The following is a 15,164-nucleotide window of genomic DNA, read 5'->3' on the forward strand; positions in this document are numbered from 1 at the left end:
AGCCCTGGAGACTGCGTGCCGATGCATAAACAGCTTTGTCACACACACACAAACACCCAGCCACACCCACCAGGGCCACCAAGGCCACTCTGATTCATCGTGGCCCTGCACAGCGTCTTGACAGAAGCAGACGTTCCCCCGTGGACCGGCTGGTGGGTTGGAAGCCCTGGGCGTCCCGTGAGAAGCCAGTGTTTAACCACGGCACCTGCAGAGATGCTCACACAATATCCAGAAGCAAACCCCATCCCGATTCCCACAGAACCTCACTGCCGGGCCGACGCACAGGCACCCCAGAGGACCTGTGGGTTTCTTGACAGGAGTAGAAAGCCTAGTCCTCCTCCTCGGAGTGGCTGATGGTTTCAAACGCTGACCTTGAAGTGAGCAGCCCAGCACACAACCCACTCCACCACCAAGGCTCCTATCCCCAACTCAGAGTGACCCTGTATCTAAGAGAGCAGAACTGCCCCCCGGGTCTCTGCATCTGTAAACACTTACAGAAGGAAGCAGACAGTCCCCTCTTTCTCCCATGCAGCAGCGGGTGGACTTGGACCACTGACCACTCTCCTCCCTGCTGTACTGAATCATCCCGCTCTCTCTGGACCTCCATCACCCTGGCCCTCCCCCGCCAAGATGGGAGTGCAGGACACACAGCTCTCATGGCCCCCTGCTCTGCCCGAGTCCTTGGGCCTCTCTGGAAGCCTCCCCACTGGGTCTGCTCACAGTTTAATCACCTTCTGGAAAGCTGAAGAGTCACTCAGAGGACTAAGGTGTTTTCAGCTCCTCAGAAATCCCATGTCAGGTGGCTCTGAGCAAACCGCAGGCCCAGGACAGGGGGGTGCTAGTGCTCTCTGAGGGCTACCCTTAAGTCCAGCAAGCGGCTTTCTCGTGAGAAACCTGGAGATGTCCACTCCAGGGGACAGTCACTGCTTGCTGCTGCACTTGGGTACCGTCATGCCAGCTCTGACTCATGACAAGCCCCACCGTGCTCGAGTCTAGGGCCGTGGTCTCTGTGTATCCTGAGAACCCCTCCACCCAGGGGGCTCCCCTTGAAGCTCACCATCTCTGACATGGTTCTTTTGTGACCCAGAGGGCTTTCACAGACGCACTCTCCGGTCCTTTCTTCCTAGTCTTCCTCCAGAAGCTCTGCTGAAACCCGCCTGACCCAGGTGACCCGCTGGGACTTGAGAAAAGCATCACATGAGCACACAGGCCACTGCTCCGCTGTAGCACAGGAGAGTCAGTCACAGGAATTTCTCAAGAAAATGGAATACCTGTGTCTTTATGTGAAAATGTCCTCTTTTCCAATGTATCCCACATGTTATGGATTGAATTGCGTCCCCCAAAGTCATGTGTCAGCCTGGCTCAGGCATGATTCTCAGTACAATGTGGTTCCCCCGCACTCTGTGATCTGATGTAAGGATCTTCCACGCTGTAAACAGGAGGTGGTGGCACAGTGAGTTAGGCACCAGGCAGCTGTGTACAAGGGTGGCAGTTAGAACACCCCAGCCACTCTGAGTGAGGGAAAAAGAGGCCACCTGTGTCCCCAAAGGCTGCAGTCTCGGAAACCAGATGAGGCCATTCTACTCTGTCCATTAAGGGCAGCTTTGAGTCAGAGTGGATTGACACAGCAGTGGTTTGGTTTTAGTTTATGAGGTTAAAGAGGCAGGATTAGAAGTGGTTGTGTTAATGAGGCCAAACACAATCTACAGGCTTGGACTGTATCTTGCGTCCATCATTTTTGAGATATGAAAGAGATCAGACAAGCAAGCAGAGATGAGAGGAATCTACTATCACCAAGAAAGAAGACACAGGAGTGGGACTTAGCCTTTGGACCCAGGGTCCCTGTGCTGAGAACCTCCTAGACCCGGGGCAAGATTGATTCCAAGGCACATGGAGAGCTTCAGGGGATACGGAGACAAGATGATCCCTCCAGAGCAGACAGAGAAAGAAAACCTTCCCCTAGAACCAGTGCCCTGATTTCAGACTCCTGCCTAAACGGTGAGAGGATGAGTTTCTCTTTGTGGAAGGCACCCCTCGTGGGATTTCTATCCTAGCAGCACTAGATCACGGACACAGTGATGGTTTGGCATTTGCCTTCTGCACCTGCTTGTATTCCCTCTTTTTAAAGTCACTTGGAATTCCAGCTGCCTGCATTCCCCCACCCTCCCCCGGCCTCACGGGCGCACTTGAAATATTCAGGCACAGCACCATCTGGGAGGACGACCCACTCCCACCTGCCGTCGTCCAGAGGAGCAGATGCTGCTGCACGTGAGACGCATCAGACATAAGCCCAGAGCTGCTGCTTGCTCACCTTCGGGACCACACTGGGTGGGGTCGCTGATGCAGGAGTTCTTGTAGCTTCCGTAGTAGAGGAATGCGACTCCCTTCTGCTCCCGGAGGTAAATGCCTTTGTTGACCTTCCCTTCCACAAGGTCTGCATGAGAGAAAGCACAGCGCTGCCATCCCTGCCCCTCGCCAGAGTGAGCATGCCAGGTCTCTCTCTCTCTCTCTCTCTCTCTCTCTCTCTCTCTCTCTCTCTCTCACACACACACACACACACACACACACACAAACCTACAGGAGGAGGGCACAACTCAAACACAAGCCACTACTATTGAGTTGCCTCTGACTCACAGAGACCTGAAGCATTTCTACACTGGTGTAATACAATAACGATACTGGGGGCTATTTCAGTAATAAACTACATGGGCCACATTTTTACACAGATAACACAAGCGCTGTTTTTTCACTTTTGGTAAGTGTGCTGTGCCATATATATGTATATGTATATACATATATATATACACAGACATACATATTTTACAGCAACGTGTTAAAAATTTAGTGCAGCATGCTTGTGAAAATAGCAGGAAGGACATAGCTGGCAAGGAAGTAGAACCCCCAAAAGTGTAACATCTGTGTAATTTGCATACAAATCTGGTACCAATATAACAGTGACAGCATTCATCAGTTGCTGGGTAGCGAGAGGAGTGTGGGTGCTTTTCCTGGCTTGTCCTGAACTTGAATCCAGTGGTTGATCAGGTTGACTGGGTGAGTTTTCCCCCACTGCCATCCTCATTTTCCAAGTACAGCATTTAGGTACAAGTTTGAACATTAGACTCCCACTGCATGCTCTCCCACTGAGGTCTAATGCAAGGCCCAACAGTTATGGACACAAGAACCAAGGGTTTTTAAAGAACCCATTTTCATTTTCAGACCTCGAGAGGGAAGCTGAGTCAGGTTTTGCATTAGCCAGAGGAGGTTGAGGCTACAGAAGCCGTTGTCCGGGCTGAAAAGTTCCCAGGACACTCCTAACTAACTGTGGGAGTGGGGGAGATGGCTTAAGCTAGGGTCATCGTCTCCTAGCGACTCTCCCACGGTGGGGGAGTGAGGGCAACACCTGCTGCTCTGGTAGCTGTGGACCCCACTGAGGACAGACAGACCGAAGGCCTCCTGGGGGGCCCCCCAGTGCCCACGGGGGAAGCTACAATGCTGTCCCCTCCTTTTCCCTCCTCCATCTCGTTTAGCTCATCTATCACTAGGGCCCCAGGCTCAGGATGGGTAGCCAGCAGTGGGTACTTGAACCCCAGACTGCCCTGGGTTCTCCCCAGCAGCAGGGATTCTGGGATCCCAGGTCTCTGCCAGAAAGAGCGGTCAGGTTGTGTTGGGGAAAGGCCCAAGGGCGAGATCTTTTGGACTTCTCTGCCAGCCACACAGCGAGCCTGTGGGTTTGGGGGGAAACAGAGCACAGGGGCTTCGTGGGCAGGTAGTGAGATAGCAGTCCAGGGGGAAGTCTTGAGGCAGGTGTTTTGTGAAACAGCTTCATGTGATTTGGGGGGAAAAAAAGAGTACAGATTACAGAAGAAATGCTGATTTGAATATCTGTAAAAGGCCTTTTTTTTAAAAAAAAGTATTTTAAAACCAGCTCTCATTCTCCACTAAAAGGAGGTGACTCTCCTCCCCTGGAGACTGGAGGGGGAGGGGAGGAAAGAGGGGGCGGGGGCTTCCAAACACTCATGGGAAAAGGCCATTATCTTTTCTGTCCATTTTCTACAGACCTTCAGAGGTCCTCTTCCCTCAGTCCCACACAATTCATCCAAAAGTCCAAGCAACTTCTGTTTGTAGGAAAGCTCTCATCCTGTGTGTGATTTATTCTGTGAGGCTGGCTCAGGGGGTCCCATGGCTGTGAGCGTGGAAGGTAACCTGTGGTGGATGGTGGCCTGTAGGCGGAACCCCTGGTGACGTCTCCATTCCCCGGGAGGCGGTCACTCTGGTCCGGGCTCTCTTGCAGGCCAAGACAGAGCGAGTTTGCCCAGAACCAGACTAGACTTGCCCCAGGTGGGCCCGCGCGAAGTGCATTGTGGCAGGTGCTCACCAAGGGTCGCGGTGGCGTTAGAGTAGGTGGAGTTATGGTGGGGGAGGAACACAGTGAGGTTGTGGGCGCGGGAGGCTGACAAGACAAGAGAAAAACACACAGCACGTGAGTGAGACACAAACACAGACGGCACCGGCCGCTCTCTCAACCCAACTCGCTCTGGGTGCCTCCATCTCACCCGAGGGGCGTCCGTCCGTCGTCCGTCGTGGACTGCTTTCTCCCCCTGTCCCTCTCCTGACCTGCCCTCCCCAGCCCTCCCGCGACGTCCCAGCGGAGGCCAGTGGCCGGGACCAGGCGACGCCGGGCAGGCAATCGGCCAGTGTCCCTGAGGCTCGGTTGAGAGATGACAGGGAAGTCAACGAGAAATGGGCGGCTACGGTGTCACAGACGGATGGGACAGCGACACAGGCAAAAACACCACGCGGGGTCACGACAAGGAGCGAGACAGCGGGGTCTGGGGGCAAAGAGCAAAGCTGCACGCCGTGGTCCGGTGTCCCTGCAGCCAAGCGCGCCAAAGGCCTCCCGCCTCCCTGTTCCGCCTGACGCCTACGCCACGTAGCACCGGAAGCGAGCCGGCCCCGGCCGGAAGTGACGAAGCCGTCATCATCCGGGCGCTTCCGCCCACACGTCCCTCTCGCTCAGGGCCGGCCTGGGAGCCCGCCTGGGAGCAGAACGAAGCCTGCCCGTGGCGCTCGTGGATTTGAATCATGGCGCCTCGCGAGAAGAATGTCTCAACGTGAAGATTGTTCAGAAACACCCAAAGCTGCGGTTTCCAGCAACAACTGGGTGGGAGGGAGGGGCGTGCTCTCGCCCGATGGACCGGCCAGATCTCGCCTGAGATCCCTTCTGAGGCGTTGAGTTTGTTTGGCGGGACGATTTTGTTTGTTTTGCTTAGGACGCCTTTGAAGAGCAAGGCTCCCACGTCAGAAAAATGAGACTTTTAACGAGGGCGAGCTCTCCCTGCCACGAGCACCCGTGGCCGTGCCAATGTGCCTTGAGACGTTGACTCTCAGGACCCCCGGGGCACGCGACCCCCTAGTTCTAAGGGCAACACGGGGAGAGGTCTTCCATGACCTCTGGCAGCTGCAGAACAACCCAGTGCGCCCGCATGGAAGGCACGGAAACCAGCCATAGACCATGGCCCTTAGAGGCAACTGAAGCGTGGACTGGGAGGGTGACATCATGATATCTAGAGGGGACTGGACTACCGAGACAATGCCCTCAAAACATTTAAACCAAAAATACCCCCCAAAGGTGTGGTTCGTGAGGAAGTGGCAGTGATGTCTTGAACTATAATGTCTGCCAGCCCATCACAAAGATATCTTAAGTGTTCCAATAAGATTGAGATAACCATTATTAGCGGAAGTCCCCCCCCCACTACTGAATGTACATTCATCCCCATGCACTGCCTCGAATCTGTTCCTCTGATGCCCCCACCCCCCACTTCCTGTGGCCAACCCCGGGGCCATGGCCACAGCACTTTCCCCACGTTGTCTACCTCTGGTTGTGTCCTGAAGCTCATGGATTCCGTCCACATGTTCCAGCGGCCAGTAATGGGATGCAGAAGCCAGGACTTCAAACCCTTAGAGGAAAGGGACAATACATCAGCCACCTTTGGGAAGGGCAGAAGCAGGCGTGTGTGCAATATGGAGGACCAGGACCGTGGCACAGACTGCAAGAGATGTCGAATGGACCAAGTATATTCAAGGCTGTGAGTAGGGGGCAGGACTGGAAGTGTGCCCTTCTGTTGTGCTTTGGGTCTGTGGTCCGTCGCCGGGCCCTGGAGACGGGCATCGTGCTTGGTAAAGAGGAGGGGCAGCGAAAAAGAGGAAGGCCCTCAAGGAGATGAAGTGACACAGGTGGCTACCATAGTTGGTTCAAACAAATCATGCTGTGAGGCGGCACAGGACCAGGGCAGTGTTTCCTGCTGCTGGGCTGGGGTGGCTGAGTCAGAACTGCCACCAAGGCACCCCACAACATGAAAGTACCCAGAGACTCCCCCAGCTGCTGGGAAGGCACTCGATACAATTAAGTTCATAATCCTGGGTAAAAAACAACAATTTAAAAATGAGAAGTCTAGAAAAAAAGGAGAGAAGTCTATCAATATTTCCCTAAAAGGCTAAAGTGTGACAGATAGGCCTAGATACCTCTAAACTTGAGAGAACAAAGGTGCCTAATGAGGCAACACTGGATGAACCTCGTTAGTGTCAAGAAAAAGTCTTAGAAACTTCATGATCCACAATTATTCAGTGTTGTTGAAGAGGTAATATTGAGGTGATCAGACAAGAGAATGAGATGAGGTAAAATGTAAGTTAAAAGGAGAGATAATATGATCATTATTTTTAAGTGGTTTACGCCTTGATTCTCAAGCTGAGAGACTAAGAAGAAAAGAATTCTGGAAGGAAGCCTATACAAATCCAAAACAGAGAAATGGCAGCTCTCCTACACTCAGACAATAGAGCTGAAAAATAATAGATTTCTAATCGCAGCCAAGAGGGAGAGAACGCCTAAGAACAAAGAGCATAATAAGATACTGGGAGGGGAGCAATACAATAGTTATGCTCAGCTGGAAGGGACTGGGCACACAAATAGGTCAAGTCCCCACCTGGGGCAGGTGTGGGGCCAAGGAGGTGATGGTGTGGACCAAAATGGGGACTCTCGAAGCTTTAGAGTTGAAAGGAGGTGGGGTAGGGGTGTGTGTAAAATACAGATTGGGGGGGAGAGAGGGAGGACCTAAAGGAGGAAGCAAAGAAAGAAAGACAATGGGAACAAAGAGAAACAAAGGTAGAGCAGAGAAAGAAAGAGACAGACACACAAAGACCAAGTAAAAAAACAAAGAGGCACCTTCACAGAGCAGAAGATAGAGAGTGATACAATGACAACAAGATAGAGAAACCAAGACACACGGGTGTGTGGAAAGATATTCAGGACACGGGTCATTCTTTGTGAGGTAAGGAAATTGAAGGGCTGAGGGTTGGGCATGAGAAGACAACTTAGCTTTTCATTCATCTTCTGGTTCTGTTTGAATACTTGATTATATTTATCCCTTCCAAAGCTGTCTCAGGGGCTGCTCTGAAAACCAGCAGGACCTGGGCCTCCACCCAGTCTCAGTCAGAGTGGGGGCCTCTCGCCTCCTTCTAAATCTGACAGTTGTGCCCAGGTCTGCCCGTGTCCTTCAGAGGGTGCTGCATTGAGGACAGGGCTAGTCCTGTCGCCTGAGTAGGCAGGTAGCTCAGTCATGGCTCATGCGCAGGTGTGAGTGTGTTGTACACAGCCCTCCTGGTACCATGTGCAGCAGCAGGAAGAGCTCCCCTGCCGCCTCCCCTGCTGAAAGGCCAGATGGTGGCTCTGGGAGGTAAAGCTCAAGATTCCCTTCCCTCTATTCCCACCAGGCTGGCCTCGGAAATCTGGGCTGCTTGTTTGGAAGAGGAGGGAAAATGACTCAATTCATCTGGGGAAGTCTGCAAAGGAGACAACAGCTGTGATGCAAACAGCAGATGTTGTCCGCTCGGAGCCCACGTCCCCACGAAGCAAGCCCAGTGGGTGGGCAGGGGGCGTGTGACTTCACCCCATCCCAGGGCCCCGCTGGGTTCACATTGGAAGGCACTTCCCCAAACCAGCCTGTACCCACCAGGGTCAGGAAGAGGGGCTGAAGCCCACGGCTGGCAGGCCAATACCGGCCCACAGCGACCTGGCAGGAGTAGAGCTGCCCAGGGGGCTCTAAGGCCGTCACTTCTAAGGAAACAGGCCGCCCCACGTTTCTCCCAACAAGCAGCTGGTGGGTCTGTACCACCAGCCTTTGGGGGAGCAGCCCAGTGCTTAACCTGCTGCACCATTGGTACTCCCCTTGGGGCCAGTTCCTGTCTCAGACGTGTGGAACATGTCCACAGGGCTGTCCTGGCGTCTGGTGACTGACTGACGCTGGGAAATGAGCCTGAATTCCAGGACCTGCAGGGCTGGGTGGGGCACCCAGACTCCTAAGCAGGCCAGGAGCAAACAGCCAGTATCCCTCAGTCCCACCCCGTTGTCACTATGTGCCGCTGTGTGACTGGAGTGGGGTCTGAGGCTGGAGGCAAATGCCAGCAGGGTCGTCCTTGGTGGACAGGCGTCAGCAGAGCCTCCAGACTCAGACTGACTAAAAAAGGCCTGGTGCTTCCTTTATGGAATATCCCAGCCTTCGAGCTCTGGGCACTCCCTCTGGAGGGGGCTGTGGCTGCAGGAGGACGAAGAGCCAGAGCTAGGGAGGCCCTCGGTGCGATGGGCTAGCTGTGAGACATGGGAAAACACCTGTTCCAACTAAAGGAAAAGGAGCCTGATGCTGCAGAGGTTAAAGCACTCAGCTGCCAACCGTAAGGCCAATGGTTCAAAGCCACCAGCCACTCTGAGGGAGAAAGATGAGGTGGTCTGCTTCCATAAAAATTGGAAATCCTGGGGGACAGCTCTACTCTGCCCTACTGGGTCCCTGTGGGCTGGAATCAAACCCATTGCAGTGGGTTTAGAGTCACTAGGCAGCTGCTTCTTAGCCCTAAACAATTATTCCTCAAGTAATAGGAAGGTTGCCTTCTGGGACCAGGCCTCAGCCTCATCTCTCTCCCCCAGAGCAGCCAGTGGGATGGAAGTGCCCACCTTGCAGTGAGCAGCCCAATGCTTATCAGCCCACCGCTCCATCCAGGCTCCTTTTTACACTGCACATATCTAATCATCAGAAATCTAGACTTCTGCATTTGAAATCTCCTTGAGTCCTCCCGCTCAGCATCAGAAATAGCGATGCCTCATAAAGCCGATTATGGCAGGTGTTAGGCTAAAATGTAAGACCTTATCATTTGATCTTCCTTTTTGCTCATTTTAAAATGGCTTCAGTTTTTAATATTTTGTTTTTTGATTGAGGTTTTTCTGTTGTGTCTTTCCAATGTTGTTGGCTTTTTTTGTGTGTGTTCCTTGTTTATGTATGATTCTCTGCATATGAAATCCAGGATAGGTGAATTTAGAGACAGTAACTGGATAAATAATTAGTTAGGGGCATGGCAGCAGGGGGCAAGGGGGAAATGGGAGCTAACAACGAGTATGAGAAATAAGAAAGTGTTCTGAAATTGCGTCTTCTGAATCTGAACAATTAAATTTATGATATGTGAATTACATGCCAATAAAACTATTAAAATATAATGATGCCGAAAGCTCAGAGAAGAAATAATTCTACACAAGTCACAACCTCGTGTACCCAAGACCAGAAAAACTAGATAACCACGAACCACCACTGACTTCTCTGACCAGTAGGTGGTCCCAAACAGAATGGGGAAAAATGGGGAGCAGAACTCCAATTCTTAGTAAACCCAGAACACAGCCAGTCCCCCGAGATCCCTTAAGTAAAATAGCAGAACGACACACAAAATAAAAGAGATGCCCTTCCCCATAAGACCAGTGGTCTACTTAAAAACTATATATGAGACCAAAAGGTAAAAAATTACTCAAAAGCAAAAAGTTCACCACCACTGAATTGATTTTGACTCAACTGACCCTATAGGACAGATTAGAACTGTTAGAACTGCCCCTGTGGGTTTCCAAGGCTATAAATCTTTATGGCAGCAGAAAACCTCATCTAGAAGCAGCTGGTAGGTTCAAACTGCTGGCCTTGTGGTTACAGCCCAACACTTAACCCACTACGCCAAACATGAGGAGCTGAGGGATCCAGGAGTGAGAAATCTCAGGATCATGGGAAGAACAGCCATCAATGTAGCAATGTTCAAGACCTCTATCTGAAGCCAGATATCTGTCAGAGGCTGAGACCAGAGGCAACAAACTGCAGCACAGAGACCCTGGGACAGAGCAAAGGAGCCAAGCCAAGACCAGAGGCCGAGGCAAGGAGACACTGAGACAGAGCAGAAGAACAGAGCCAAGATTATGGGATTGTGAGGCAGAGCAACAGGCAGGTTGCCTGGTCCACCGAGGCAGAGGCCAAGGGCACCTTGTGGCTGAGGACCAGAGAGACGTGGCTACGAGCTGAAGAGAGGTGCTGCTGTGGACCTACTGCATTGTACTAGTTACTGGCCCTGACTTGTGGTCACCAGCCACCTTGCCCAAGCCAAGGGAACGAGAGCACGGAGCTGGCACAGCCGGACACAAGGAGTGTGGACACGCTATGCAAAGTGCAGCCAGTGTCTCTGAGCAAGCTGTGCAGAAACTGCCAGATGGGAACCAAACATGCCATGCAAATGGCCACCAAAGTCTCAACGCCACACGTTAAAAACCACCTTTGATGCCACAGGTAGTCTGAACAGATGGAGGAACACGAGCAGTACCCCAAAACTCGGTATTGGCTTAACCCCCTACATGATAAGCTGAATTGCAGTTAATGAATAAGTTCGAAACACTGCAGGAACCACCAAAATGTGGCACAGAGACATAGGGAAAACTGCCAAACGACGTGCCTGACGCAGGGCTGGCTGCCACAAACCTTCCACGTGTAAATGGCACAACATCTACCAAGTGCAGTAAGGCAAGATGCAGTAAAACAAGGTCTGCGTATTCAGCACTGGCTAAAAACACTAACTATACCGTGGACTCCCAGGGGAATAAGCAAATCTGTCTTGGAAGAAGTACTGCCAGAATGCTCCTTAGGAGCAAGGATGATGAGACTTGTCTCAAGTACTTTGGGCAGGTCATTAGGAGGGACCAGACCCTAGATAAGGACACCATGCTTGTTAAAGTGGAAGGGCAGTGAAAAAGAGGAAGGACTTCCAAGAAATGGAGTGATGCAGTGGCTGCCACCAAGGGCTCGAGCAGGACAAGACTGAGGATGGCGCAGGACCAGGACGTGTTCCCTTCTGTTGTCTATGCAGTCACTCTGCGTCAGAACTGACTCAACACCCAACCATAACAACAATGTGGCCAGATCATTCTGTGGGACACAGATGACCCACATGGCCCATTTCTTCAGATGCACACCATTATGCTTTTCCCCACTGGGTGGCAGCATGCACGACAACTGGGACAAAAGGTTCCCAAGAAACCTGAGAGGCTAGAAATGTCCAAAAACTCACTGCAATGAAATAGATTCCAACTCATAGTGACCCTGTGGCAGAACAGCCCTGCCCCTGTGGGTTTCCAAGGCTGTGTATTTGTACCGGAGGAGAAAGCCTCATCTTTTCTCTCTTGGAGCGGCTGGTGGTTCAAACTGCTGATTGTGTGATAAACAGCCGAAGGCATAACCCAGTGCACCGCCAGAGTTTGGAAAAATGTAGGTGGTTGATATATGACCCATGGGTCACAAAATGGTAGAAACTGAAGATGAAGACCCAAGTTTTCCCCTGCCCAGTGATTATGGCTCTATAAATACACAACATGAGGTAAGTATAGGGAGTCACTTCTGTGTGGCCTCCCACGTGTCTAAATCGGGCAGGGTGAGCTTGCCACCCCCCTCCCCCTCTCCCCAGGAGGACTTGGCTCTGATGTCCCAGTGACCTAGGATCAGCAACCTTCAGGACATGGCAGGTTCCTGTGTATTGATTTGTCTTGTTTAAGTTCTCTTTTCATTTTTTGAACTCATAGCAACCCCACAGGACAGGGTAGAACTGTTCACTGTAACTCTTCATGGGAGTAGAAAGCCCCCCCCTTCTGCCCGTGGAGCTGCTGCTGGTTTCCAACTGCGGACCTTGCAGCCAGCAGCCCCGCTTGTAACCTCTACACCACAAGGGCTCCTTCAGATAGTGATTCTCTGCCCCTGAAAACCGAGTGACAGAAAGTCAGCCCCGGCTCATGGTGGCCCCTTGTGCCTCAGAGAATGGGGTGTTCAAGCGCTTATCCTTGGAAGTAGATCACCAGGCCTTTTCCCGCGGGCACATATTCATCCTGTTAACAGCCAAAACCAGACTCACTACCATGGGAGTCAATGCTGACTCATAGTGAACCCCTGTGGGTTTCCAAGACTGTAACATGGGAGTAGAAAGCCCGTTCTTTCTCCTGAGGAGCTGCTGGTGGTTTTGAATGGCTAACCATGCAGACTCCAGCCCAGCACATAACCCTAGGCCACCAGGGCTCCTTGGTCCTGTTAGGACCTTGGAACACAGAAACTTGGTGTGATCATAAGGCACTCAGACCAGCCTTCAGAAGACCAGGACTCTGGCCTTGTTCCTCTAGAGACTGAGCGCCTGGAAGGCACAAGCCATGGATGAACTAGGCTGCTAACCAGAAGGCTGGTTGGTTCAAGTCCATCCATCAGCCCCCTCGGAAGAAAAGCCTGACGATCAACTTCCAGAAACTCAGCCTGGGGCACGTTCTCCTGTGACAATCCCAGGGCCCCAGGACCCTCCGGGGACTTGGGGACACTTTGTGGTGGCTTCACCAGGGAGGCAAACGCTGCACCCTCAGTAAATGCTCTTCTAGAGGAGGAGGAAGGAAGAGACGGCTGCAGAAGCCAGTTGGGGTGCAGGAGGCAAGGGAGAGCCAGAGGTGAGGAAGACCTGGGGCAACAAGAAAGACCTTAGCCAACGAGAACCAGTCACCCAGTTCAGACACATGAAAGGCCACGTGGAGCCAGAGCCGACAGCCCTGAGCCTCCCCCTGCATCCTGTGTGGCTGTGGACAGCACAGCCCCTTCGCAGGGGAGCTAGTTGTTGGAGGGGCATTTTCCACCCTGAATCTGAACATGGAGGGCAGGGAGGGAAGGGGGCGCATAGGGGGACACAGTTGCTCGAAGCTTCTGAATTGGGTAGCTCCTAGACCTCGAGGCCTAATAGCTTCTGGACCTTAGGGCGTGTCCTTCCCCCTCGGGCACACTGACCCAGGGCAGCCTCATCTGCCTAGAGCTGGTGCTCGCTCTGCCAGGTTGCAGGGTGCCCCTGCTCCCTGAACCCCGTCTTTGTGTTCCTCTGGAAAGCCAGCCAGTGCTGAGGTCAGCACAGGGGGCTCCCACAGGACCCAGTCACGCCCTTGGGAAGGCTCAGCAGGCATCTGGCCCTTGGCAGGTTCTCGGAGCTGGTGGGGGTGGGGAGGGTCACGGCACTTATGGCTTTCTAACGACTAAAGTTCTTGAGATTGAGGATGAAATGGGTAAACTGAGGCAGCGGTACAGTGCGGTAGGCGGTGTGAAGCCAAAACCCCAGTCTGACCACATTCTGTGCCCCACAGCAGGGTTGTGGAGGTGGTCCCTGGAGGTTGGTCAGGCCATGAGCCTCGGCTGGGATCCCGCTTCCCCAGGGGATTCGTCACAGCGGTACTAAAGGGCCGTCCTCAAGCTCCCCTGGGTCCTGTCACACAGTTCACCCACAGAGCACCCCCTCTTCCCAGCCAGGCCCTGGTGCTCCCCCACCCGCCACCAAGCCTCCCTCAGAGAAGGTGCCACCTCCTGTGCCCTGTGGAACACCAGGATCAGGCCGTGGGGTGGGAGCCAGGGCCCCGTCTTCCTCTGTCCTCATGGGTCGCCCGAGGAAAGCCTATATCCACAGGCGGCAAGGCCGTGAGGACGGGAGTGAGCCTAGGCGCTGGATGGGGAGGGACGGGGCTCTCCCCAGCTGTGGTATCCGAAGGCCTACATCTCCCCGCTCCACCAAGGGCCCCTGGGTGTTGGAGGAGAGGTAGGCCCTGGGTGTGCAGTGGCCAGGGTCTCGGTAGTACACCTCCCGACCTGCCTCCCTCAGCCTCTGTGGGTGGAGCTCCTACCTTCTGTCCACAGCGAGTGTGTGAACCCCTCTCATCCCGAGGATCCCAAGACAGGCCTGCTGGGAGGAGAACGACAGCCGCCCAGGCCCCTGGGCCCCACCCCCAGGAGGAGCAGGGAGAAGCTTACCCGGGTGGTCCTGGGATCCAGCGACAGTTCGGCGTACCTGCACACAGAGGATCATACTGTGAGACTCAGGTATGGGCCTCGGGAGGACTCCCTGCCCCCTCAGCCCCCAGGGGGACTCACCTGAGAAGTGCAGAAAAGCAGCAGCAGCCAGGTGTGGGTGGACCAGGTGTGGCTGGGGTGGGGTGGCCGCGGCCGCCACATGGTCCCAGGATGTTAGGACAGCCGCATGAGAGTCTTGGGTGGCCACGCAGCCCAGCTAACACTGCCGCCAAGGGCACATTCCCACGGGTCCGCTCCTCTCTCCTCTGTGGGCACCACTGCCTTGGCAAGCTGTGCCGCCTCCCTCGGGTCTCAGAGCAGAGGCTCTGTGGTGGTCAGTGAGCACGTTGTGGAGGCCGGGTCAGTGGGCATGCAGGGGACAAGCCCAGCAGCTCCGTGATGCTGGAAACACATCCAAACTGCCCTCCGTGGGGCTGGCGCTGGACGTGGACTCCGGCTTTGCTTCCCGTGTGCACAGCAGGATCGCAGGACAGAGGCTCCGGTGCTAGGCTGCCTGCGCCTCCGCCCAGCACGGTGGGAGCGGCCGCTGATGTCAGACTGCCTCAAACTTTGCTCAAGGACTCTCTCCTCGCTGACACCAGACACCCAGCACTGGCCCGCGAGCAGAGGGGCCGAGGTGCTCTTCGCAGACGTCCGCCCTCCAGTCGGCACGGCATTAATCAACGCAGAGTGTATAACAGACTGTGAACTCTTGTTGGTCCAGAAGGGGACGTGGGGGGGGGGCAGGGAAAGACTAACCACACCCGCCCGCCCGCCCTCTGTGCAAGCTGAAATTTTCTCTTTAACCCTTTCAGGATGCAGTGAGTGCTGCGTTTCCCAGAGTTTCTGGAGTCAGACTAGGAAGAAAGGCCTGGCTACCTATGTCTGAAGATCAGCCAGTGATGGACCTCTGGCTCCCCACAGAGCATCCATCATGCTGTGTGTGAGAGGCTAGTGGGCTCCTCACAG

At 53.8% G+C, this 15,164-nt stretch overlaps 1 protein-coding gene across 1 annotated transcript in view; it reads right to left on the minus strand.

Moving 5' to 3' along the window:
• The window catches only part of ADGRD1 (adhesion G protein-coupled receptor D1), an 80,616-nt gene extending 66,259 nt beyond the window's left edge, over window positions 1-14,357 (minus strand). Inside the window, exons 1-5 of the mRNA XM_075534617.1 lie at window positions 14,277-14,357; window positions 14,157-14,193; window positions 5,874-5,957; window positions 4,376-4,450; window positions 2,312-2,434 (exon numbers count right to left, since the gene is read on the minus strand). Coding sequence (XP_075390732.1) covers window positions 2,312-2,434; window positions 4,376-4,450; window positions 5,874-5,957; window positions 14,157-14,193; window positions 14,277-14,357 — 400 coding nt within the window. The remainder of the gene's footprint in view (window positions 1-2,311; window positions 2,435-4,375; window positions 4,451-5,873; window positions 5,958-14,156; window positions 14,194-14,276) is intronic.
• Between the last annotated feature and the right edge of the window lie 807 nt (window positions 14,358-15,164).

The sequence above is a fragment of the Tenrec ecaudatus genome, chromosome 16 (genome assembly GCF_050624435.1).
Source record: "Tenrec ecaudatus isolate mTenEca1 chromosome 16, mTenEca1.hap1, whole genome shotgun sequence".
NCBI lineage: Eukaryota > Metazoa > Chordata > Mammalia > Afrosoricida > Tenrecidae > Tenrec > Tenrec ecaudatus.